We start from the raw sequence: 23,954 nt of genomic DNA on the forward strand, positions 1-23,954 counted from the left end.
GATGATAACTTAGTTTAGCAAATTTCTTGTGCGCCTACAGTTTCAGGTTCGGTGTCAACTGTAGACTTACAAAGGTGAAAAAGATTCACTTCCTGCCCTTGATGTGTTTACAGTCAAGTGGAGAAGCAAATCTTTCCAATGGATTGTGGTACAAATTAGAAACCTTTATGCACAAGCTGCTTTGGGGGACGAGAGAAGGAAAGCCCAGCTCTGCCTGGGAACTCAGAGAAGGCTTGGAGGAGGCAGGGTACCTCAACCAGGTGTTGATGTAGCAATTGTGGTGGTTGATTACATTTCATTTTTGTAAATGAAATGTTTTTATGTGCACAGAATGTGGCAGGCTGCTGATATCCTGCAGTATCCATTCCCCCTTCTTTTTTTTAAAGTCCCAGCACACGCCTGAGTTTTAGCAGAGCACAATAAACTGAAGTTTCCCAGCTTCCATTGATGCCTGATGTAGCCCTGTGGTTACACTCCTGTCCCTGGGATGTGCTAAAGAGTTCCGTGCAACTACTGGGATTAGCTCTTAAAAATGGCTGGGGAGGGCTTCCCTGGTGGCACAGTGGTTGGGAGTCCGCCTGCCGATGCAGGGGACGCAGGTTCGTGCCCCGGTCCGAGAGGATCCCACATGCCACGGAGCGGCTGGGCCCGTGAGCCATGGCCGCTGAGCCTGCGCGTCCGGAGCCTGTGCTCCGCGATGGGAGAGGCCACAACATTGAGAGGCCCGTGTACCGAAAAAAAAAAAAAAAAGGCTGGGGATGGTCCACCACTCTCTCCTTTGCTCTTCCGGTTGACTGAGAAAATGGCACAATTAGAAACGCTTCTCGGATCCAAAGAAGGAAGGCACACATTGAAAGTTGCAGAGCTGCCCCACCCATGCTGGATCACGTGCTTTGGGGCTGTTACATGAGAGTGAAATAAGTTTCTATCTTTCAGCCTCCACGTTCTGCTGTTACTTTTTTTCAGTAGTTAAATATGTACTGCATAGCGTATGGTGTCAGGCAGTGAATTAGGAATGGGGACGCCTGCTTCTTGCCCTCAGCCCTGCCAAGAAAGAGCAGCGTATTATTGAGCCACCTCTCGTGTCATGATTTCGTCTTCTCCAAAAGGAGAGGGGTGTTGAACTCGATTTCTCAGCACCGTGAGATATATGCTAATGACTCTCACTGACATTTTTGGTATAATGCTTTACAGTTGTAACAAAGTAGTTTTTCTCTTGAAAGAAATGTCACAAACTCTTGGGATGAGACATCCCAAGGGATGGGCTTGGGACTGAGTGAGTGGTACATCCATCCAGGCTAAATGGAGCTGAGATTGGAAACGCTCTGGACCCAGACAGGGCAGCACTGCAGGTGTGCTCAGGGAAAACGGCTGTGAGGGTGTTGGCATAGAGTCCAAGGCACCAAAGCAGACAGGCAATCCAAGACCGCCGGGCGTCATGCTGGTGCCACAAGTATTGCCTCAACAGCAAAGGCGGTGAGTGAACCTACAGCTGTGTTCCTCGCAGTGCTTTCTGGGGCCCGTTCTCGAGGCCAGAGAGTCCTGCCCAGAGGCACCACTGGGGCCAAGGAGACAGGAAGAGTCCTGGCAGCAGGGAAGGCAGGATTCAGTGACAGGACAACCTGTTCTCCCCAGCCGGCCATCTGAGAAAGGAGGAGGGGCACAGCACTGTAGTGTTTGGATCCCCCAGGCCTCCGAACAGGCATCGTGTGGCTGAGATGGCCGCAGCAGTGAGAAAGAGCCAGAACCCTATCGGGCCAAGCAGGGCTTTTGTTTAACGAGGTCTGGCTGGCTGCTTTTGTTGGCAGATAAGGAGTGTTTAGGGGAGAGAGAAAAAAGAGACATTTTCATTATCAGCAGGATGGGGACTCAAAGTAATTTATTTAATTTGAAGATTTAAAGGACTAGGATCCCATTTTGGATGCCAAGTTGGAGAAGAAGGATACGGTGGGATTCTGGGTTTTGTAAGCACCAGTAAACGTTCACCTCATGTGCCTTTTTTTTTTTTTTTGCGGTACGCGGGCCTCTCACTGCTGTGGCCTCTCCCGTTGCGGAGCACAGTCTCCAGATGCGCAGGCTCAGCGGCCGTGGCTCCCGGGCCCAGCCGCTCCGCGGCATGTGGGATCTTCCCGGACCGGGGCACAAACCCGTGTCCCCTGCATTGGCAGGCGGACTCTCAACCACTGCGCCACCAGGGAAGCCCCACCTCATGTGACTTTTACACACTTCTGTGAAGTAGACGGGGCCGCCATCATTGTCTACTTTTGCACATGGGGCAAAGGACATGCCAAGAGTTTGAATGACTGCCCCACAAATGGGGAGGCCAGCTCAGACTAGACCCACAGACTCACAGTGAGATGCACTTCCTTCTCAGCTGCTTTGCCTTGTGAGAAGTGAGAACTCCAGATTGCCAGATGAGGGCTGACTGTCCCTAAGAGCCTCTAGGGGGCTGGCCTTGGTGGGCCTGGTCTTGGAGCACCTCACCCTCATGACACCACTCCCACTGAGCGCTGCTCTGTCCCTGGGCCCAGGCCTGTCTGCTGCTCTGGCCAGGTAATTAGAGAGGATCTTTTTGGGTCACTCTTTCCTGAGGACAAAACAAGCCCTTTGGTTTCTCAATTAGAAATCTCAACAGATTGAGTGACAAGGAGAAGTTTTTGATCTTGCTGTTATAGTCACCTAATTAAAATGAGAGGCAGATGCTCCAACACCTAGTAATTTTCACCTCACTTACTTTAGCTCCAGTTACAGCCCTTCCCTACTGACTTACACTGTTTTAATTACAAAGTCAGAGGGAAATAAGACTCTTTACCTGTTTCTATTCATACATGTCAGTCTAACACATTATCTTTTCTCCCCAAGCAAGAAATGGGATTGCAGGACTTCTCTTCACTCTGGAGACAGAGGGGGATAAACCTTTGGTTCTTAAAATTAAACACCAATAAGAATTCAACGCAGCCAACACCTAATCAGACTTCAATAGACAATTTTGTTTCAGACAACAAATGTATCCTTTTCCCAGGAATGGAGGAGGCAGGTCTTCAGAACCACTGCATTTGGTATTGTCTTGGAATGCACACTTTGGAATAGAAACCTTCCTTTTCAAAGTTAATCGGTTATTGACTCGGACCCTATAGATCAGGGAAAGTTAATCGTGTCAGAGGTCGTTCAGTTTACCGAGTACGTAATTAAGTAAATAACACCGTGCAGCAGTTGGAATTATGTGTATATTTTATACCAGAACTACCAAAGTTGGTGCCAGCCAAGCCTTCATCTTTACTAAAAAGCATATTTGTGGGCTTCCCTGGTGGCGCAGTGGTTGAAAGTCCACCTGCCGATGCAGAGGACACGGGCTCGTGCCCTGGTCCGGGAGGATCCCATATGCCGCAGTGCGGCTGGGCCCGTGAGCCATGGCCGCTGAGCCTGCGCTCCGCAATGGGGGAGGCCATAACAGTGAGAGGCCCGCGTACCGCAAAAAAAAAAAAAAAAAAAAAAAGCCTATTTGTGTACTGAGAAAAGGCTTGTGGACTGGGAACAGGGCTTCAGCTGGCAAACAAATAAACAAACAAGCAGCAACGCTCCAAGCAAGCAGAAAGAAAACAGTGGGGTTAAGAAGAAGGGTGATTTTCCTCTCCCTCTGAGTGAAATCTGTCTGAGGTTACCAGTTGAGCAGGCAAGTGAAGATGCTGGCTTCCTCAGAGGGCTATGGAATAGCCCGACACGGCGACTGGCTGGGCCGCGCTGCCCCCAGGGCAGGAGGTAGGCCAGCCACCCGCTCCAGACAAGAGGGCCCTGCCTCTTCTGCACCATGTGCCCTCATACCAAACAGCATGTGAACTCTAGGACAGCCAGTCTCAGCACTGGCAACATGGAACATGGGCAGTGATGTGGCAGAGGAAGATCGTTACCTAGGTGGAGGCCATCTCTACCTTCTGTCTCCCATCGGGAGAATCGTCCCACCATTGACATCAGAGATGACGTCGAATTGTTTAGTTGGTACCCATAGTGCCAAAGTGGCCAATGGGCCTAACATGAGAAGTCAGCAGGGGTATTTCTTTCTTACCTCTTCTTCTCATACTTACTTTACCTCATTCTTCTATGAAGGGAAGGGTAGGCAAATGCTTTACCCTTCTAGATATAGGGCATTTCTTCGACTCTGTTCCCAATTAAGCCTGCATTCTCTTAAGCTTCTTACATTTCTCTTGTGCTCTGTGAGGCTCGGGTAAAAGGAAGAAGCCCTGAAAGCCAGGCCTTTCATCTTTTTCTTCCACTGAGGCAGCCCTTGTCACTGCCCCTGAAGTGGGAGGGTGCATCTCAAGAAGGGAGGTCACGGAATTCGGCTTCAGCTCTTTTTTTTCCTGCTTTGTTGACAGTTCCTCATAACACTGCTGGCATCAGGACTTTGCAGACGCAGGAAGGAAGAGATGTATTCTTTAATGATGGAAAAATATTAGTGCACAATACCCTTAAAATAGAACGTGTGCGCCTGGCCTTTATTTGGGGGATTTTATTGTTGTTAGCCACCGCTCCTGGGAAATGCTCTTGGGGGGCTTTTCCCCTTTGGTGAAACAGAATAATTGTGTAACCTGAGGTGTCCCCGAGAGAGCTGAGGGGATGATGTCAACACACAGGTTTTGGAAACATGACTCCATTTTTATTTCAATCACTGTTCCAATAGATCCCTCCTCTCCAAACTCCAGTTTCTGTAAAATAAGAAGAATCATACATGTGCTGCTGCCCACCCTACTAGGCTGTTCTGAGGATCTAATAATAGAACGGACAAGATTATGTCTGCGAACTGTAAAACGCCCCCGACGTAAATTGTCATGTCATCGACAAGCAGAAGCCCTGCTCCTCTTGGGTTGGCACCATTCCACGTTTCATCTTTTATGAAGCAAAAGTTAGCCCTATTATTGACATTCGTGCTTACGCACTGACATGGGCCAGGTCTGCAAAATGTTCTGTGTCCACACCTGAGAACTAAGTTTCTTACCCTCTCTCTCAAACACCCACTTTCTCACCACCCTGTAACATGGTCAGGGCAGGTGTCATGATGAACAGGATGACAGAGAGCGTTTGGCTCACAGACAAGAGTTCTCATCATCTTCCTCATCCTAGGAGACCCCTGGGAATCCTGCTGGAGTTTCTTTCATGCTGGTTACCTGGCATTGCTCTTGTGTAATGTCACCTTCATCTGTTTTTTTTAAAAAATGAAAATCGTCAATGAGAAAAATGCCTCCAATTTCATGGTTACTTACTTTCCCCTTCATTAGCATCCCCTTATTTGGACCGTTATTGCAGCTCCATCAGCGGGACCAGTAACTTGCTCTGGGGATGATGTTAGTGATTCTCAAGGGAAAATCTCCTTTTATTTGAAGAGATTAGGAAGATTAGGAAGAATAAAAAACTGCTAGTCACCTCGGCCAGCATCCGTGGGCTGCCAGCGACCCGTGTCCAGGCCCCTCTGCAAAGGTCTTGTCTCTCACTCCTGAGACTGTAATTTATGACAGTTCACATTTGACCAGAAAGTGCTGAGGTGGAATGCATGTTTTACCAGGAAGAGGGGTGAAAGACCTCCCAAAGGGTCTACCTTCAGCAGACACTGGTTCTGACCCCTGTGACATGTTTGGTATTAGACACCAAGAGGAAAAAGCCTCATGACAGCAGCTGTTGGCACATGTGTGCAGGGATGTGTTTGCAGAGGGGGATGGGGAACTCCCCACCACTCATCTGCCTCTCTTGATTTACTCAAATTTCATTTCCATTTGCTAGAGGGACATCTGCACATTTTTCTGCCCAGTCACATTGAATGCACATCAGTTCAGATATAGCTCTCTGTTGAGGTCAACTGCCCCCCACCTCCAGGCATCCCCAGGGGGTTAGAGCTAAGGATACACAATAGTCTAAATGGAATACTGAAGATCCCCATCTGTCTGGCAGGCCCGATCAATAAATGTGAGCCCTTCCTTCCCAATTCTGTACAAGAGACACATCACCACGTGGGGTTAAGACAGGCGTGAGGTGTGGGTTTCTAAGGGTTATTGAGTCCAAGCACCCAGCTGTGGCAGTGCTCAGCCAGGAGGAGGATTACACTCTTAATTGTGTTATTTTGTTACTAAAGGGTCTTTGAAATTCCCCTTACCCCTTTCCCTCGAGCAAAATATCCCATGTCTGAAATTGATTAGTACTCCCCACTTTTGTTTTGTCTGACGCTTTTGTTTCACTTGCTGAATGACTTTTTTGGAAAGAGCTTTTGTTCATGCAAACGCCTAGGCACTATGGTTCTGGGCATCTTGTTTGGCTTCTGCCAACTTAGGAGACTGAACAATGAGACCAGTTTGTGTTTGCTTGGCATGGCACTTAAGGAAAGCAGGCAGGTCTAAGACATCAGCTCTGGCCCCGTGAAATACCTAGCCTGTTGGCAGTGCTGGGACAGCCACTCCTGAGAGCCAACAGTCTGAAAACATCTGGCAGAAGCCACCAACCCTGTAACAGGCAAGCAGGCAAACACAACAATTCAAAATCTAGGTTATCTGAGGCACTCCTCAGGCCTGAGCAGGGACATCCCTGGGGCTCCAGCTAAAATACAGGCTGCACCTGTTCAGCCTCTGTCACCTCTTCACCAGACAAGAACAAAGCTGACTTCAGCAAAAGCCACCATCCCAAGTATCAGGTTGCACTGCAGGGACTGTCTACAGTGTGATCTGAGCTCCAACCGACCCACTTGCCTCGGCCCAGATGAAGGAATTTGGGATGCCCAGCTGGGGAAGAGTGAGGCGTGTCTGCGGGCCTTCCTGTGACAAAGGATGGCAGAGTGATTTGGGGATGAAGTTTGGGAGGAGCGAGTGTCAGGTCTTTTTAGCTAGCATTACTCTAATGATATGAATGAAGAGGGCATGAAAGACAATAAATTCGTCCTTGGAAGAGTGTTCTACTGCCAGCTTTGGGATCGTGGCAAGTCCTTTCACTCAATGGACCAAAGCTTTCTCATTTTTTAAAATGAAAGGGTCGGACAAGCTGTTGGCCATTCTCTCCATTTGACATTTGGATATAACCAGGCAGGGCAAACCCGTCAGTCACGTAAGAAGGAAGCTCTTCTGACCGACAAAAGGAAGAATGGTCACAGAGCTGATTCAGTTCTGTTTCCTAAAGAATCCGAAACTGGATGTGGGATTTTCACGCATTGCTCCTAGCAATTTGGCATGCCACGTGGTACATTGCCCAGCAGCCAGCAGCCTCTTCCTGGACCATTTCCACATTACTGCCAGGTAGCTTTCCAAAGCACAAACATATATATGTGCTTGTGGCTTTATAGTCTCCAAATGCACTCCACTGTCCATCAGCTAAAATCCTAGCACATGGTCCACAGGCCGCTCCCGATCGGACCCCAACCCCCTTCCCAGCCCTGGCCCTGTCAGGCTCTCTCACAGACCCTGCTCAAGGTCCACTAAACCTTCTGTGTCCCAGTCACAGCACCTTTGGCACCTTTGTACAAGTTTTCCCTTCTGCCTGCCCTAGCTGTCCAGAGAACTGATTCCGTAAGGACCAGCTCGTGTGTAGCCTCGAGCCCCAAACCTCTGGGCCTTTTCCTCAGCACTTTGTTCCTGTCTCCCAACGGCAATTACAGAGGCCGTGTCCACTCTCCTTATAAATGAGGAGGCAGCAACTATATTCTAGTCAACTTTTGTGCCTGACAGCGCCTCGCCCTATGGGTGGGATTCAAGTAACACAATTGGAAATGAGTTATCAGAAGGTGACTAGATCATTGTAGGTGTAAATTGAGGTCCAGCCGCAGCTTCCCACACTCAAACTGACCCAAAACACTTGTAAAAAATTATTTCAGAAGGTCAAAAGTAAAATACTACAGCTGAAGACTTATTTAAATAACTGTTTTAAAAATATTCCAGAGGGGGAAGAAAAGCCCTGATCGAGGCATTTCAAAAGGCTACGCTGCAAAATGAAAATCAAGTGCTGCATTGCACCATAGCTCTGACCGTGTCTTCTGGCTTACAAGAGATAGATGCGAACAAAGAGTAAAATCCTGCACCCTCCACCTTATTAATATGTAAAAAGGCTGAAGTCACATCTGTGCAAGGATTTTTTTTTTTTTTGCGGTACGCGGGCCTCTCACCGTCGTGGCCTCTCCCGTTGCGGAGCACAGGCTCCGGACGCGCAGGTTCAGCGGCCATGGCTCACGGGCTCAGCCGCTCCACGGCATGTGGGATCTTCCCGGACCGGGGCATGAACCCGTGTCCCCTGCATCGGCAGGCGGACTCTCAACCAGTGCGCCAGCAGGGAAGCCCAGGTTCTATTTTTAGTGGACCTTACATAGTAAAATCCTAGCCTTGATCTCCTTAACTATCAAGCCTACCATAAATGTTTGATGATGAACAAGCCCATAAAAAGAAAATGCGTGAAATGAATTGAGGGAGTCAACGCATGCTCTGCCTTTTAATTACCAGTGGCTTCTGCTCCGATCCTGCTCCAGGCTGGGTGCAGGCAGAGAGAACACTTCAATAATTTGGGGAGCAGGGTGTGGGTATTGCAGACAAATGGTTCTAACTACATTGTGATTTATGCTTTGGAAGCCAAATAGAGATGGAGGAAAGAGGAGCACCCTAGGCAAAAAGGGGGAAATTATGAGATAAATAAAAGCATTCAGGACACAAAAGAGAATGTAGAACAGTCTTGCTTTATTACTTTTAAGTAATAAAGAGCCTTTTCCTTGCCTTTTTGTCTTTTTTTCCCTTCTTTTTTTTCTTTTTTACAACATACATTAAGTCGTGAATCAGATGTTAGGGGGTGTGGAGATGGAAGGAAAATTGGTGACATCACAATATTTTTTACAACTTTACAACAAATATAAATCTGAGTTGGTTGCATCTACCAGTGTCTAGCAAGGGTGGAAAGCAAAGGCACACTCAGGTTTATGGACCCTCTCCCCACACGCTGTGGGGAGCAAAAGAAAAAGGGAAAATACTTAAATGCAGAAGACCAGCTCAATACCTGTGGGCATTTCAGGGTTAACACCACAAGTGATGGGTTGTGGGATACAGGGACTGGGGTGGAAGTTTGACACGGGACTCTGTAACACAGCTGAGGCATTGATGCCCGCACATGGGGACGAGAGAGCAGGTGTTGCACCTCAGTACTTCTGGGAGTGAAGCTTGGGGGAGAGGGTAGCAGGGTGATACATACCCACATCTTCCTAAGTTCCACATTTCTAAAGAAAATAGAAGGAAGAAGACAACATCTCTGTTCCTAGCAAAGTTTCATGGTTTCAGGGTACAGAGTTCACGGGGTGTGAACATTGATTCCACTAACAAAACAAACAAAACAAAAACATAACACAAAAATAACAAAAACCTATCCCGAACAACAGCAAAACTGCAAGGGGTGTTTGGAATAAAAGGCTGTGCACGTGCCCTTGCGACACGCCCAGGTCTCACTCTGTTTACGGAGGTACCACTTTTCACAGCCAATTCAAAATTATCCCCAACTGTCTTTTCTAGAAAGTTTTCTTTTTAAGACAATACTAAACCCAGAAGATCAAACTGGAAATGAAAAAGAGACAAAGAGACCACTAAATATACTGTTTAGCTGTTTTTAAAAAACCGATAACAACCAACAATGCTCACAGTTTACAGTATGTTGACAATTCTTTTGTTCGTGATAAGAGTAAACAAAAGTCCCTTGTGTGTGCTTGAGCTAATGAAAACCAAGGGGAAAAACACACGCCCGACCCCCTCCCCCTACAAACAATACCCGCAAAAGGATAAAGAAATTTAAAAAAATTAAAAACCTTTTGCCCCAGTCAACGTTTTTGTAGCATCCATTGTTGTTGGCCTTGTACTTGGAGTTACTCATTAATCACAGCAGGGACCAGCCTGCCTGCATCTATTTCCATGTCATTTCTTTGTGAGCATTGCACCTGTGTGCTGCGCACATGGCTTGGAGACTCCACCCAGGTGCTTGCCCAACCTCACTGCTGTGTTCTCCAGGCAGTGGACACAGCAGGAATGAGGACTGGGATGTTAGTCCCTTTTCTGCTGGCTAATGAGGATATCATCATTTTGAAATGATCTGAGAATACAAGGGAAGCAGGGAGCTCTGGAGGAAGAAAGGAGATTTGCCACCCACAACACTGGGGTCCACGCTTGGCAGCATGGCCAAAGGGTGGTTGGAGTTGGCACGACCAGAAGAATGCGTGAATCAGAGGGTGTGGTGTCGCCCAGCTTTCCCAGGCTGCAGGATTGTAACCATCACCACTGCATTGTTCTTCCATCTGCTGGACGCTAATCTTCCAGAGGGCTGGACTGGGGGTGGGGGGAGGGAGGGTTAAATAAATATCTGCATTTATTTCAAATGGGGGAAAAGTTGATCATAATGACAGTTTGCAAGTGTACACAACTCAGGGTGTAAGGCACAAATTTACATGTGGAAAACAGGCTATTCACAGATGTAACCCCACGAAAAACCTGTGTGATCAAACCATTAATTGATGCAAGGTAGCAGCCAGCATATTAATTAGTTCACACGGTTGGTGGATTTTGTTTTCTGTCTCACATGCAAAGTGAAATGAGATGGCGTATCACAAGCTGGTGCCTTCACAGAAAGTAGGAACCACTGACAAAGCCATGTTGGCAGCAATGGGACGCGATGTTCCATTCTAAAAGTTCCTCTCCTGGTTGCTTCAGAAGTTAGGATCTGGAAGGACTTTTAAACTAATTACTCTTTTGCATGTTATAAGCCAGGGACCTGACCAGCAAATTTAACTGGTAGATTTAAATAAATATTCCCCTCTTAAGTTTTTCCTTTAGCTAGATATCAGTCCAAACACAAGCTCAGGATTCCAGCTGCAACTTACTTACTCAGTGAATTTATTGTAAAAATAAACTCAATTATTCCAGTTAATGGATTTCACGTTAAATAGTTTTAACTGTCAAAGGACTTTCTGAAGAGCTGTTCAGAGGACGGTATGTGGAGAGTCCTTTCCTTAAGGAAAAAAGCGTGAAAAATAAATAGTTACTTGCGTTAACGGTCAGGTTATTTCATTAAAAGAGAGGAGCAGAAATTTATGACATAGTTGCCCAACATGGCATTCATCTGCTATAACAGAAAGCTGTAACACTGGTGGGCATTTCACAGTATCTGCGCATAGTAAACTTCTGCCCTTGTTAACGTCTGAGTTAGAATTATCAATGAATTCTTTTTTTTCTTTTTAATTGTCATGATTTTTAAAAATGTATCTGTGTTTTGCAGGTTGGAACGCTAGCCCAGTTGGGCAGCGCTTGGTGCAGTCATGGACACAATGTTGCAATTGCCGTTCACGCGCGTGTGTGTGCATGTGTGTGACGTGCGCGTGCGCGCAGACTTGCGCGCAGGCGCACACGCGGGGCTGGGTGGGTGGGTGCGTATGTGCTTTTGGCTCATGTTTGTGATGCTGATTGAAGTCTTTCGTGAGTCCGACCTGTTGCAGGGCGTGGGGGAAGAGTGAAGGAAGAGAATGGAGGTGAGTCCCGCGTCGCGAACCTTCACCGAACAGCTTGGCCCAATTTTCAAGAGCGCCCCCCCCCCCGCCCCCCGCGTCTCAGGGGAGGACCCAGAGTCCTGGGCGCCGCCGCGGCCGTCTTGGTCGAGTGGGTACTCAGCAGCCGCGAACCTTGCTGAGCTGAGCGGGCGCCTAGCCTTTCCTGCTGGTTCGACACCTGACCCCTCCCCCAGGGATTATGTACACGCATCGTTGGGCTTCATGGAGGTGGAAAGGGGGGCAAAGGAAGGTTTGGGGGGCACGTCCGGCTTTAGCGAGGGCGTGCGCTTCAGCCCCGCCCGGGTCAGTGAGTTGTAGGCGTTGAGGCTGGGCTGCCTCGAAACAGTCACGGCCTGGCCCGAGGGCTGCGAGCTGTGCACCTGGATGGAGTCCACCCTCTGCGGGGCGGGGGGTGGGTTGTCTCCCCGGCCAAAGCTCTGGTTTCTGGAGAGGTGGGAGGAATTGGAGGAGTTAGTATTGTTTCTTTTGAGCGTGGCGGCCTGGTGGCTTCTCGTGAGCGAGTTCGTGGGGTAGCTCCTCTTATAATCAAGCCCGTAGGACGAGGAGTGGTGCATCTCCAGCCGCTTGCTCAGGCCGTTCTGAGACAGGGAGGCTCCGGGAGGTCCCAGGGAGGCCTCCCGCTGGGGGACTTTGGGGGGCAGGCTGTCCAGGTTCTCCACCAGGTTCACCCCATGGTTGGGACTCTTGCTGCTGAGATGTTCCTTGATGGTCTTATATTCCAGGGTGGCCGCCTGGTCCTCCAGCGCCAACTGGGCCACCTCGCTCATTTTGGGCTGGTCCACGTACTCGTGCTGGTAGCCCTGCTGCGTGATGGGCAGCACGACCACGCTGGGGATGTGGCTGGGGGAGGCCCGCAGGGGCAGGTCGGTGGGGATCACGGGGGAGCCCATGGGGGGCATGTCCTTGGTGCAGGCGTTGATGAGGTTCTGGTTCCTTTCCCACTCGCGGCTGCCGCGGTTGGGCTTGCGCTTCTGCTGCAGCGTCGGGGTGGACTCTGGGGTAGGCAGGGCGGCCAGGTCCAGGTGGTGCTGGTCAGCCTTGATGAGCATCTTAGCGGTGTTGCTGGGAGTGGCGAGCTTGCCGTTGTGCATGAGTGGCGTGAGGATGGCCTCCGGCTTGGGGTCTTTGGACTGGGTGTCCCCAAAGAGGCCGCTGAGCTTGGTGACGCTGCTCATGGAGCCGCGGCGCGAGTGGGCGAGCTCCTTCTCCTTGCGGTGCACGGAGGACACGTCTTTGCGACGGTGATCACAGACGCAGTAGACGATGATGCCCGAGAAGACGGCTCCCATGACAAAAGCCAGAATGACCGCAATGGCCAGGAGGGTGACAGGAACGAGCTGGTCGTGGCCTTTGAGATAACTCTCCCGAATCACTCCTGCAAAATGCATCGCATATGGTGTTAAGAAATGAAAGCAGACCGTGAGGCTGATTTTTGTTTGGCATGCACCCAGTTAATTAATAACAGTAATAAGTGAGAATAGCACCTCCACAGAACTCGTCTTCAAGACACCGTTTGCCAATCGTTAACTAATTAATCCTCCCCACCCCACCCCCAACTATGTAAATAGACTTCAATTGTTGCCCTCTTTGTGTTCTAAAAGTGTTTCCCCCTCTTTTCAAGTATAGGCTCTTTCTACTTTGCTTCACTCCATGGAATATGGAAGTTTTTCCTTTCCAACATTTATCCTTCTTTCCCTCTCATCTCTTTTCAATCCTCCCGGTCCTAAAACTGCGAGATATTTTGAGTCTGGGGGAATAGGCAACAATTTTATGCATGTTAAATGAACAAACTGCACATCACTCCAGGCTTCCAGGGACTTTGCTGATGACTTCCTGTGGGCAACATGGCCTCTATCTGGAGAAAAGCTGGTTAGCATTTCAACCAACTGGGGGAAAGACAGGGTGTACCATTTATAGTGTAAGAGAATAGCTAAAGTGCACAGATTACAAATATTTATGCTGATTTTGCATCACTTCTACAAGGGAGAAGAAAAACCCTTGCACACTCAATTTCAGATAAATATGCTAAATGTTTGAATGAAGCTCTTCCCTTACTTGAGCTGAAAGAATATTTAGAAAAAGAGACCATTTGGGCTCCTGTAGTGAGTTTGAGAAGTGTCAGGTATCATTATTACCGCTAGGGTTTGTTGTCACGGTGAAATTCTTCAGCAGAGCTAATCTCTTCAGTTTAATAAAAATTGTGTGGCTCTACCTGTCAATAATCTTACACTACGTAAACCAAGATGCCGTGTTTCTGAAGAAAGTGGCTTTCCCTGGTCCTGCTTAATTAGCCACCAAGCTGAGAGACTAATCATATGCAAACACTGAAGCTTTTATTTTTTAATACCAAGTGAGAATACACATCACAATTGTCAGATCTTAAGTGCTTGATGCAGTAGCTAAAAAAATAAAATCTCAAATACCTCAATTCCTGCCTCTGGAGAGTGAAAGAACATGAATACATTAGAGGCTCTGCATGGGCTGAGGAAATGTAAACATTGTTCCTATTATGGAAATGATAGTAAGACAGAAAATGTGCCTTCTCTGGTCTCAGGAGACACATTTTTCATCGACTAAATCAACTCTTTCTGGAATATGTTTAATGTGTTTTACTGGCAGATATCAGTGGCATAGAATTAGAATGAAATGAAATAAAAATCTCTATCCCTTCCCAAAGCCACAACACACAGCCCTTACACTTCTGCTGAAATGCTTTGTGTCACAGCTGAGACCTTGAAGAAATGCAGCTTTGTCACGGAGTTTTTCTGCTAAAATATTTTGATGGGTGAAGCAGTGGTTTTAAATCTCAGAAACCTTAGCCTGAAGAAGAAAACGTTCTCTTTTCTTTGTGAACTCTCCTCCTCCCCCCAATTGTGACATCACAGTTGGTTGCTGTGGAAATGATTGTCCTGTGACAAAGGATTGTGACTTCAGGTGGGGGGATAAATAGAAGCAGCAAATATCTCTTGAGAAATAAAGATTCTGTGATTAAACAAATGCCCTTGGTAGTGAAGGGCAGGGGAGGTAATTCACCCCAGGGAAAAGATAGTAAGACACTGAATGATTTCCGTATGTGACACTTGTCAAATATTTCAAGATTTATCTTCATGAACTTTTAAGGGGTAGAAACTGAGAAGCAAAAACGAGCCGGAAATTCAGCTGTAACCCACACCTTATGTGTTGTGGAGCTCCCCAAACAGTGGGGTGTCTTGTATCCAAATATGTTTTAATACCTAGTCACCAAGGAACTGTGCCAATGAGAATTTCTTCCTTAAATTTGCATTTCCTTGTTGTAATGCTAAAATAGCAACTGATTTTCTTTCAATTTTGGTTTTGAGTGGGTTTCTACTGAACATCATTTTTAACCACCTACATATGATGGCACAAAAAATGTACACCTGTGAATAAAATGGGTTTAATTTTGCTTATTGGTGATGTCACCGATGCGGGGTACTAAATTTTTTCATAGCAGTGGGTATTTCGTGGGTCCCTTCCAGCCAACTGTATTTACGGGGGCTGGGCCTCCCCAGTAGATTCATACCTGTGATAGGTAGTTATCTACAATTGACTTGGGATTTTACAATTTAAATTACCATCTCAACAAGAGAACTATAGAAAGCCGGAGGCTAGAGCAATCCCTTTGTTTCCTTTATTGTTTAATTGGGAGAACTCCAGAATTTTAAAGTTTATCTATTGCTCCTTTACTTTTAGCTCCCAAATAATTTTCTTTCATGTCTGAAGGTCCTTAACTGTCTTAGACTCATGGACCCCACTCGCTTTTTCACTGGGAAAAACTTTTAGTGGATGATATTTGAGTTCAGGTTTCTGGTTGTTAACAAATCAAGCAGGGTCTGACCTTTGAGAAAAATAGTGTCTCAGATGGCTTTCTCTGGCTCATGTTGTTATGTAAATAGCGTCCTTAAAAATCTTTCTGCATATACATCCCTCTTGCTTATAGCTGATTCACTTTGTTATAAAGCAGAAAATAACACACCATTGTAAAGCAATTATACTCCAGTAAAGATGTTAAAAAAACCAACCAACCAAACAAAAAACCTTTCTGCGTTTCTTCGGCTTTGAGATATCCACCGTGAAGCAGGTGGCTTCCCTCATCCACCTGTGCACATTCAGAAACCCCACGTCCAAAGTTAGAAACAGATCAGAGATTAAGTTGAAAGTCAAGAAGATAAGACGTTAAAAGTTATTTTTGGAAAACACCTTCCAAACTGAAAGCTTTCTACTTATATCATGAAAAAGGGCAAATGATTAAATCAACTTTTTGCCAATGGTCACTGCACAGGCTTGAACACACCAGACTTGTCAGTGAGGCCGGGGGTAGTGCAACACTAGAGCTCTCCAAAGGCCTGGAGTTTTAAGCTCCCATTTACTGTTGGGTGACCTTTGGGCAAATGACTTAACGTCTCTGAGCCTCAGTTTTTCCCATCTGTAATGTGGGGTTAACACACTTAATGCCTTACTGTGTAGTTACAAGAATCAGTTTAAATAATGATTAAGAAAGAGCTTAAGTGCTGTAGTTTGCTGGACAAATCTAAAGGTCAGAGGAAGCCACAAAAGAGAAATGGTGGGTTAGTAGTTCACCGAGGGCTTAAGAGTAACAGTCATAGGCTTTGCCATTAGAATCCATTTGCTATAGGTCTCCCAGGGGAGGGATAGACCTGTTCTTTCCAGCTCCAAACCTTCGGCTGTCCAAATGTTGCCAGAGGGTTGCCAGAGGTCGATGAGGCAACATCGGTAACATGTACCTCTGTTTCAGGACTGCCTATAGGTCCTGAGTTTTGAAATAAGTAAAACAACAACAGTGGGAAATGTTGAGCAAAACACAGAGATTATATACTCCTAGTGGAGGAATAATAATCCTGCAGTCCAGCTCCTTGAGGGCAGGGACCATATTTTATATGCATTTATAATCCTAACCATCCCCAGGGCTCTTAGGTCGGACACTTAATAAGTGATTATGAAAGAAATGGGTTTGCAGTACATTGTAGAGACATGTTTTTAAATGGACTTCTCAATTTGCTGGGTCATCTTTGGAGTGACTATGTATAACCTTGCTTCTGAAATCACAGAAACATATCTCTAATCATGCAACAGAATAATCATACTAACATCCATTAGGCAAAAGAATCTATACAGGTGCTCAGTATGTATTCAAAATAATAATAGGATAAACTTTTTTAAAAATGAAGACATTTGTTCTGGGATAATTCCACAAGAGAGGGTGAGGGTAAATGGGTTATTTGTAACAACTGAGTGCGCCAGTAGAATTAACTAGTTCAGAACAAGTGCGTCTTTACAAAGGGCTGGGGCTGGAGGAACATCATTGCTTCAGGTGCTGCGATGACACCCTGGGGAAGCGGAGGGCCTTTGTAGGGTGGTATACTCCCTCCCCACGTTCCCCCACTGTAGAGGGGGAAAGTTGGCTCCAGCCTGGGCTGTTGAAATGCCTTCCTCCACCAACCCCTGGGCCTTCTGCTGTCACCAGTTGAAAATGGGGCATTAGTAATGAAAACAGTATCTGAAAAACCCTTTGCATTGATTAATTAACCGCCAGCTATTTCTCACCAGTCATGAGGTGCTAAATGGTTATTCTTTCCACCTTCCTATTGCAGGAAGCAAGACACACAATGGCGTAGAGATTTCTCTGAAATCATGCCTTAAATTGGCAGAACTGAGAAAGAATAGAATATCCACTTTTTTTTTTTTCCTCTGAGGTGAGAGAGTTTTCAGATGCTGCTAGAAGGAGGTCTCGGAGGGGCAGTTTGAAGCTCTTTAGAGGCTGAAGCGATGAAAAGATTACGAACAACCCTGCCCTCCAGGCCCTACCATATGTAATTCAAAATAAGAACAATTATAAACTGCAAAATAAGAGGAAACCCAACACAGTTCTAACTTTTCCTATGATGACTATATCAATGCACTCTGAAATCTCACACATCAAATTCTTTATTTAAATAATGGTTTTTGGTAGCTCGCGGGTACTCTGCTGTTGTCTCTAGTCTGCACAGGGAGCCCAGCGCCAGGCTCTGGGACAACATACCTCAGAAAATATGCTCTCCTAACTCAGGGCTCGATGGTGATGTTCTTGGTGCCTTGACTGTCATTCTCCTGGACTAATAAGGTTTTGGTGGCAAGCATCTTGCAGCAAACATTTACTAAGCACAGATGAAAGTACTATGCTGGGTTTTGGGGAGACAAAGGTGAAGGAGGCACAAACCCTGTGATCCAGTCGGGGAGAAGGTAGGTGCGCACACATCAACTACATCCAAAGTGCGGAAGCGTCATGAGATGCATTGCTTCTACCTAATATGGATGGGCAAAGGCTTTATGTAGGAGGTGACATTTGAGCTAAGTGTAAAGGGTGCGTAGGATGTCAGCTCAAGTGGAGACAGCAACAAGAACCAAGGCATGGAGGGGAGGAAGGTGAAGGCTGTGTTCAGTAATGGCCAGTGGTCCAACTTCCTTCTAGTCTCTTAGCTGTAGGCACCAGCCTCTCCGCTGCATTCGCACTTGCTTCTGGGCTTTCACACAGGCTGCTCCCTCTGCCCGGAATATCCCTGCTTACCTCCCATCCCACTGACCTTCTCCTTTAGGTCTCAGCTTACATGAGGAAGCCTTCTCCAACTCCCTCAAGCCAGTTTAGCTCTTCCTTCTGTAAGTGTCCCCAGAGCTCTGCACCTCTCTATCCTAAAATCATCAAGGAGAGATTTCCTGCTGAACCCCCAGGCATAAAGTTGCTCAGTAAATAGCTGTTAAATAAATAGTAAATGAATGCATGAGTGAATGAGTACTTGCAGGGGAAAACTAGGAGTGAGTGCTAAACACCATTTGGAAGCAGGCTGTGAAAAGCCATGAAAGTCTGAAAAAGATATTTAGAAGACATGTCAGTTTTGGAAGGAAAGTTATTGGTTAATTTACCTGTCATTTCAATGGTCTTCTTGCTTGAGAAAGCTGACCATGGAGTCAGAGCGGGGTTCAGCTTACTCTGTTTCACATTGAATCCATTATTGAAAAAAATACAGGCTTCAAAGAGTCAGTACCTTTGCATCAAAAGCACAGCCAGTCTACTTGAATTTATTATTACTGTTACTAAAATTAAGACTCTGTCTTCAACTGTACTTATCCCCTGCATCATACAGACATACCTGGGAGATGTTATCTGTCCTATGAAAAAATGAAGCCAAACAGACCAAGAAAAATACATGAACTCTATTGCACCTATTAAAGTAAGTCCCAAGGAAGAGCCCTACCCATCCCCATCCCAGTTACCTTGCTAAGTACGTGAGGCCTTGGGCAGACAGTACCTTGAAATGGTTAAGTGCACACTTTCCTCTCTCACCCCTGTTCACTGGACTGCCTGTGTCAGAGCTGCTGTGATATGATGGATGTGTCTGTCGCCATAGTGAAGTGATTAATAGGCATCTGTATAAAGCGGACCTGGTGACCACAAAGACAACAAAGCCCCTCTGTGTCCTTTAGAGAAATATGCAAAGGCAAAAAGGAGGATGGACATTTCCTCCATCGTAGAGCCGGAGTGGGGTTCGTGTTGGGTCTGAGAGCTAAGAAGGATGGCAAAATACCAAGAAAAGCCCTGGAGTGGGATGCCCTAAAAATAGACTCTTGATTCTGCTTTGTAGTAAGACAAGCCTGTAATTCCCTTGAAATCCTCCTAACAACTTGGGTGGATGGAATCTAACAACCCAATCCTTCTTGTTTGAAAATCTTATTGCAGCAAAATGCCAGCCTCACAGTCCTGCAAGGCAGTGCGAGTGAATGAACGAGTCCCGGGCCAAGCATCACCCTGCTAACCACAGAGGGCCTGCTGTAATCCCTATGAAAGAGAGAAAAAAGCAGATAGGGGGAAAACCCTAACTGGAGACAATTTATCCTCAAAGCCACACCCCAGCCCACAGAGATGACCACACGGGAAGTGCAGTGGGCGCTCTCTGTGGTTATCTCGGCAGGAAGCAGCCTTCTCCTTGTCTTACTGCATAATGCGAACCAGATGGCTTAGAAATGAGCTGAACTGCCAGCAGCCGTGGAAATGGACTCAGAGTTTATAACTCAAACTTTCCTTTTTCTTTTATTTTCAATTTTTTTTTTCCTCCCCCTGGCAGGCTGAAGATTAGGTGCCGGGAGGGGCCATGGTCTTCAAGATGTGTCAAGTTCATGACTGACCATGCCAAAGTAGAGGCAGCTTCCTGGCTGTTTAATATCCTCAGTTCAGAAGCTATTTTAGAACTCATAAATTGAAATAATACTGACTGTGGCTGTCTGCAGATGAATCCACTTCCATTTCTATCACCTTTGAAATTGATACATTTTTACTTCTTGTTGGGATGCCATCGCAAGAGGGAACGGGGGAATGAGCATACAACTTCATTTTTCCCTCTGGGCCAGTGGGAGTTCTGGGTTCACTGTTCCTCCTCTGCTCCACTGCTTTAGACCCGGCACTGCCAGGGGGAGTGCTACACCCAGAGTGGAGATTGAGGTCTAGACCGGGGGTCATGATGAGATCGTTTAAAAAAGCCATGCTCTGGAATGTTGATCTGTGGTTCCATGTGTTAGGACTGTCGCTGTCTTTGTAATGACTATTTCAGATGGGCAAAGTTTTAAGCAGAATTTGCATGGTTTATCTTCCTTCCTTTTGAGGCTTTCTTTCTAATAAGGCTAGAAACCCAACATCTAAATAGGTTTTGAAACCAGACAAAGCATTTCTGTTTTCCAGCTTCCTGGTCCCATCTTCCTTTGCTCTCTTAAGAGGCATCAAAGCTACAAAATAGGGAAGTGGATCTCCTTATAAAATTGTGAAATTCAGGTGATTCTTTGGATTATTTGCAGTGCTTTGATTTTTTTTTCTCTGCCAAATGAAGATAAAACAAATATGAGGAAATAGGTTTGTTTGAATATTCCTAAAACTTAAACTTGCTGGAAATATAGTTCTTGGGATCTTGGGTTATAGATGGGGCTGGGTATTATTGGTTAAGAACGTAAATCTTGAGGTCATAAAGACCTGGGTTCAAGTCTTGGATCTATAAGTAACTAGCTGTATGATCCTGGGCATTGTGCAGGACACATGTTAATGCTCAATTAATAATGTAAGGGGAGTGTTTCTAGAATTTCTGACAAGTTACCTGCCTTCTGCATGGTCTCAGATAGGCTATTTTAATGGAACGCTCTGGTTGGGTGCAAGTGTATTAGCCAAGAATGGAGCAATAAGGATTTAAAAATACAACAAAATCTTGGAAAGTGACCTTAAATAAGAGCCCATACAACTTGGAAGGGGTCCTAAATCAGTAATACTCAGCGTCAGCATCACCAAGAACTTGTTAGAAATACAAATCCTTGGGTCCTCGTCGGACCTTCTGAATCTGAATCTCTGGAGATTGGGTTCCGAAATCTATGTTTTAATATGGCCTCCAGATGACTTGTATGTTCACTAAAGCTTGAGAGGCACTGCCCTAAATGATATGAATAATATTCCAGAAAACAGCATCAAGGTGTTATGCTTTAAAGTCCAACCCCAGACACCCCTGAGGCAGTGTATAGCCAGACTTTCAAAATTATTTGTAAAAAAATGAATAAATAGTCTTCCTTGATGTTCACTGAAGCGTGACTCTTTAGTGGGTCTCGTGTATGACATTTTCTTGCAGTTGCCATATTCTGACAAAGAATACAAAATGGATAAGGTTTTATTGGAGAGACAAACACATCCCTCACACTTTCCCTTGGTACCTGACAAAAGCTTGACATATGGCCTAAAATGTTGTACCACTACTTCCGTAACAGAATCAACCCAATATGCCAGAGCGAAAAGCTGCTGGAAAAATGCACATGGTTTCTTTATTTGCCTCAGCATAAAGACAGGGGAATTGTTGATGCTCCCCAACTCTGTCACAGGGGCCATCAGGTAGTGGGTGGTACTAGAGAGCCCAGTCAGGACTGAGTCTCAGGGACAGAAGAAGCAGAAGCTTGGTAGGAACTCACTATCGAATAGAGCAACCTCCTTTAAAGCTTGCCTCACATGTCACCTTGAAGTCAACTCCACTCAAGCAATGCACAGCCATCAAGCAACATCTGATAATGACTCAGGGGATCTTTTCCCTCACCCCTCCATGATCAGACAAGAGAATAAGAAACTCAGCAAGATTCTTTTCCTTTCTTTTCTGGATGGAAGGAGGGACCCGAGCTCATGTTTCATTCCCCATTTTAAGGTGCTGCTTTAGAGTAATAAAAATGCCTGGTACAAAAGTGCCCTCAGCGGAGCTCCGTGCTTACACATCTGCTGAGTTGAACTGAATCTGCAAATCCATAGAATTACATAAGACATTTTAAGTTACATTAAATTTCTGCTGTGTGCTTTTAAATCATGGAGTGCAAGACCCATCATCACTTACGGTGTATTTATTACCTTAACAAAATGTCAGATGATTGTGTCCAGTGTTATCTATTATTTAAGAATAATAAGAGGCTGTAGGACTGGAAACAACAAGCTCTAATATGTCCAAAAGGTTAGGCATAACGCAGTTTGCTGCCTTATAAATTTCTTGACATCCTTTTCCCTTCTAATAAAGCATTGTCAGTGGTGACTATACTGAACTTCCATTATTTCTATACAGTTCATAATGGCTGCCCCTGCCTTTAGCGAAGAAATCTAATTGCAGATACTTATTTGAAAAAGAGTGCATCTTTTAAAAAATACAAATTTTAAAAATAATTGCATTGGGAAGTTCCTGTTATCCCATTAAAAAGGAATCTCTTCACAAAGATAATGCCCAATTGTAGACTTACAAGAGCTTAAAAAATACTCATTAAGGATGACAGTCCTTCATACCGCCCATAATTAGCTTTCTGACACCGATTAAGAGCTGTGTACTCTGTACCCAGTATATGTGAATTTATCCAACTGCGTTTCACTAGTAGACTCCAGGGCCTTTCTACCACTAAAGTGCTGGGAGACTGACCTCTGATACCGTTCTTGCAGGTCTGCTCAGGCCCGCAGTGCAGTCCACGTGCTTTGCAGGACTTCACCTGTTTATTACTTGCACAGCCTGTGTCTCCCTGGGACCAGCGAGTGGACACAGCTCTTCTGTCCTCTTTCTCTCTATGGCAATGGCATGAATTATGTATTCTGAGCAACTCTTGCAGCTTTTAAGGCCATTCTCATGTATAATGTCAAGAAAAGAGAGGCTGTCCGCAAGAGATTTCCCGGTTTCCACTCTTTTGCCCTTGCTAGACTACTTTGTTGGTGGAGCAGCAAGGTTTGCAAAGTAAAACTTGTGTGTTACAAGCATTTTTTTTTAACTCCAAGAAACGAGGCTATCAGAAAGACAGTTTTGAGACAAAGCTAATATTATTTTCCCATTATTACACATGCTCCAAAATATATGTCGACTCTTCACAATTTTATTGTTAGGACAAAACAAATTTGAGATGAACACAGTGCAGCTGAACCAATTAAAGAGCACTTTTTTTTTTTTTTGCAGTACGCAGGCCTCTCACCATTGTGGCCTCTCCCGTTGCGGAGCACAGGCTCCGGATGCGCAGGCTCAGCGGCCATGGCTCACGGGCCTAAGCTGCTCCGCGGCATGTGGGGTCTTCCCGGACTGGGGCACAAACCCGCGTCCCCCGCATCGGCAAGAGGACTCTTAACCACTGCGCCACCAGGGAAGCCCTAAAGAGCACATTTTTAACTACACCAGATGTTCAGTTAATATGATCATGCCTAACCTAGTCCCTGTAGTCCTTGAAATTTCCATTAAGCTGTCAGAAAACTTTGTCATTTGTGTGTGTTTTTGTGCAAAAGATAGGAGGGAATGGAAAAAAAAAAAAGACTGAAGGAAAAGGGTGGGAGCAAAATGAATTCATGTCAAGGGTGATGTGGCTTGAAAAAGTGGCTACAGATTAAAGTAAGTAGCACTTTTAGAAGGTGAATTGATTTTTTTAATACCCCAAGGTTTAAGTTGCTGATTTTAAAAGAAAAAATTAAAGTCTCGATAATCATAATTTAAGTTCTTCATTTTTTTTTGAGAAAATGATGTTAGGCAAAGAGAAAAGGGTTTAACTGGTATCTCTAGGAAAGAACATTCAAATATTGGTGTTCAGATTCAGGCAGGCAGGGAGATGAAACAGCTTTCTACATGGCTGACATTTAACTTTTGTTTTTTTGCGGTACGCGGGCCTCTCACTGTTGTGGCCTCTCCCGTTGCGGAGCACAGGCTCTGGACGCGCAGGCTCAGCGGCCATGGCTCACGGGCCCAGCCGCTCCCCGGCATGTGGGATCTTCCCGGACCGGGGCACGAACCCGTGTCCCCTGCATCGGCAGGCGGACTCTCAACCACTGTGCCATCAGGGAAGCCCTGACATTTAACTTGATTTTTCTTCT

General features: G+C 45.9%; 1 protein-coding gene and 1 long non-coding RNA gene across 3 annotated transcripts in view; one reads left to right on the forward strand and one right to left on the reverse strand.

Moving 5' to 3' along the window:
* Window positions 1-8,134: 8,134 nt before the first annotated feature.
* LOC307184706 overlaps window positions 8,135-23,954 on the forward strand; it is a 169,953-nt gene continuing 154,133 nt past the window's right edge. The window contains exon 1 of the long non-coding RNA XR_013827801.1: window positions 8,135-11,512. This is a non-coding gene — a long non-coding RNA (uncharacterized lncRNA). The remainder of the gene's footprint in view (window positions 11,513-23,954) is intronic.
* SEMA6A (semaphorin 6A) overlaps window positions 11,493-23,954 on the reverse strand; it is a 126,272-nt gene continuing 113,810 nt past the window's right edge. For both annotated transcript variants that reach the window (XM_079918381.1, XM_079918380.1), the window contains one exon: window positions 11,493-12,926. In XM_079918381.1, coding sequence (XP_079774507.1) covers window positions 11,728-12,926 — 1,199 coding nt within the window. In that variant the 3' untranslated portion in view covers window positions 11,493-11,727. The remainder of the gene's footprint in view (window positions 12,927-23,954) is intronic.

The sequence above is a fragment of the Stenella coeruleoalba genome, assembly GCF_951394435.1.
Source record: "Stenella coeruleoalba genome assembly, chromosome: 3".
Classification (NCBI taxonomy): domain Eukaryota; kingdom Metazoa; phylum Chordata; class Mammalia; order Artiodactyla; family Delphinidae; genus Stenella; species Stenella coeruleoalba.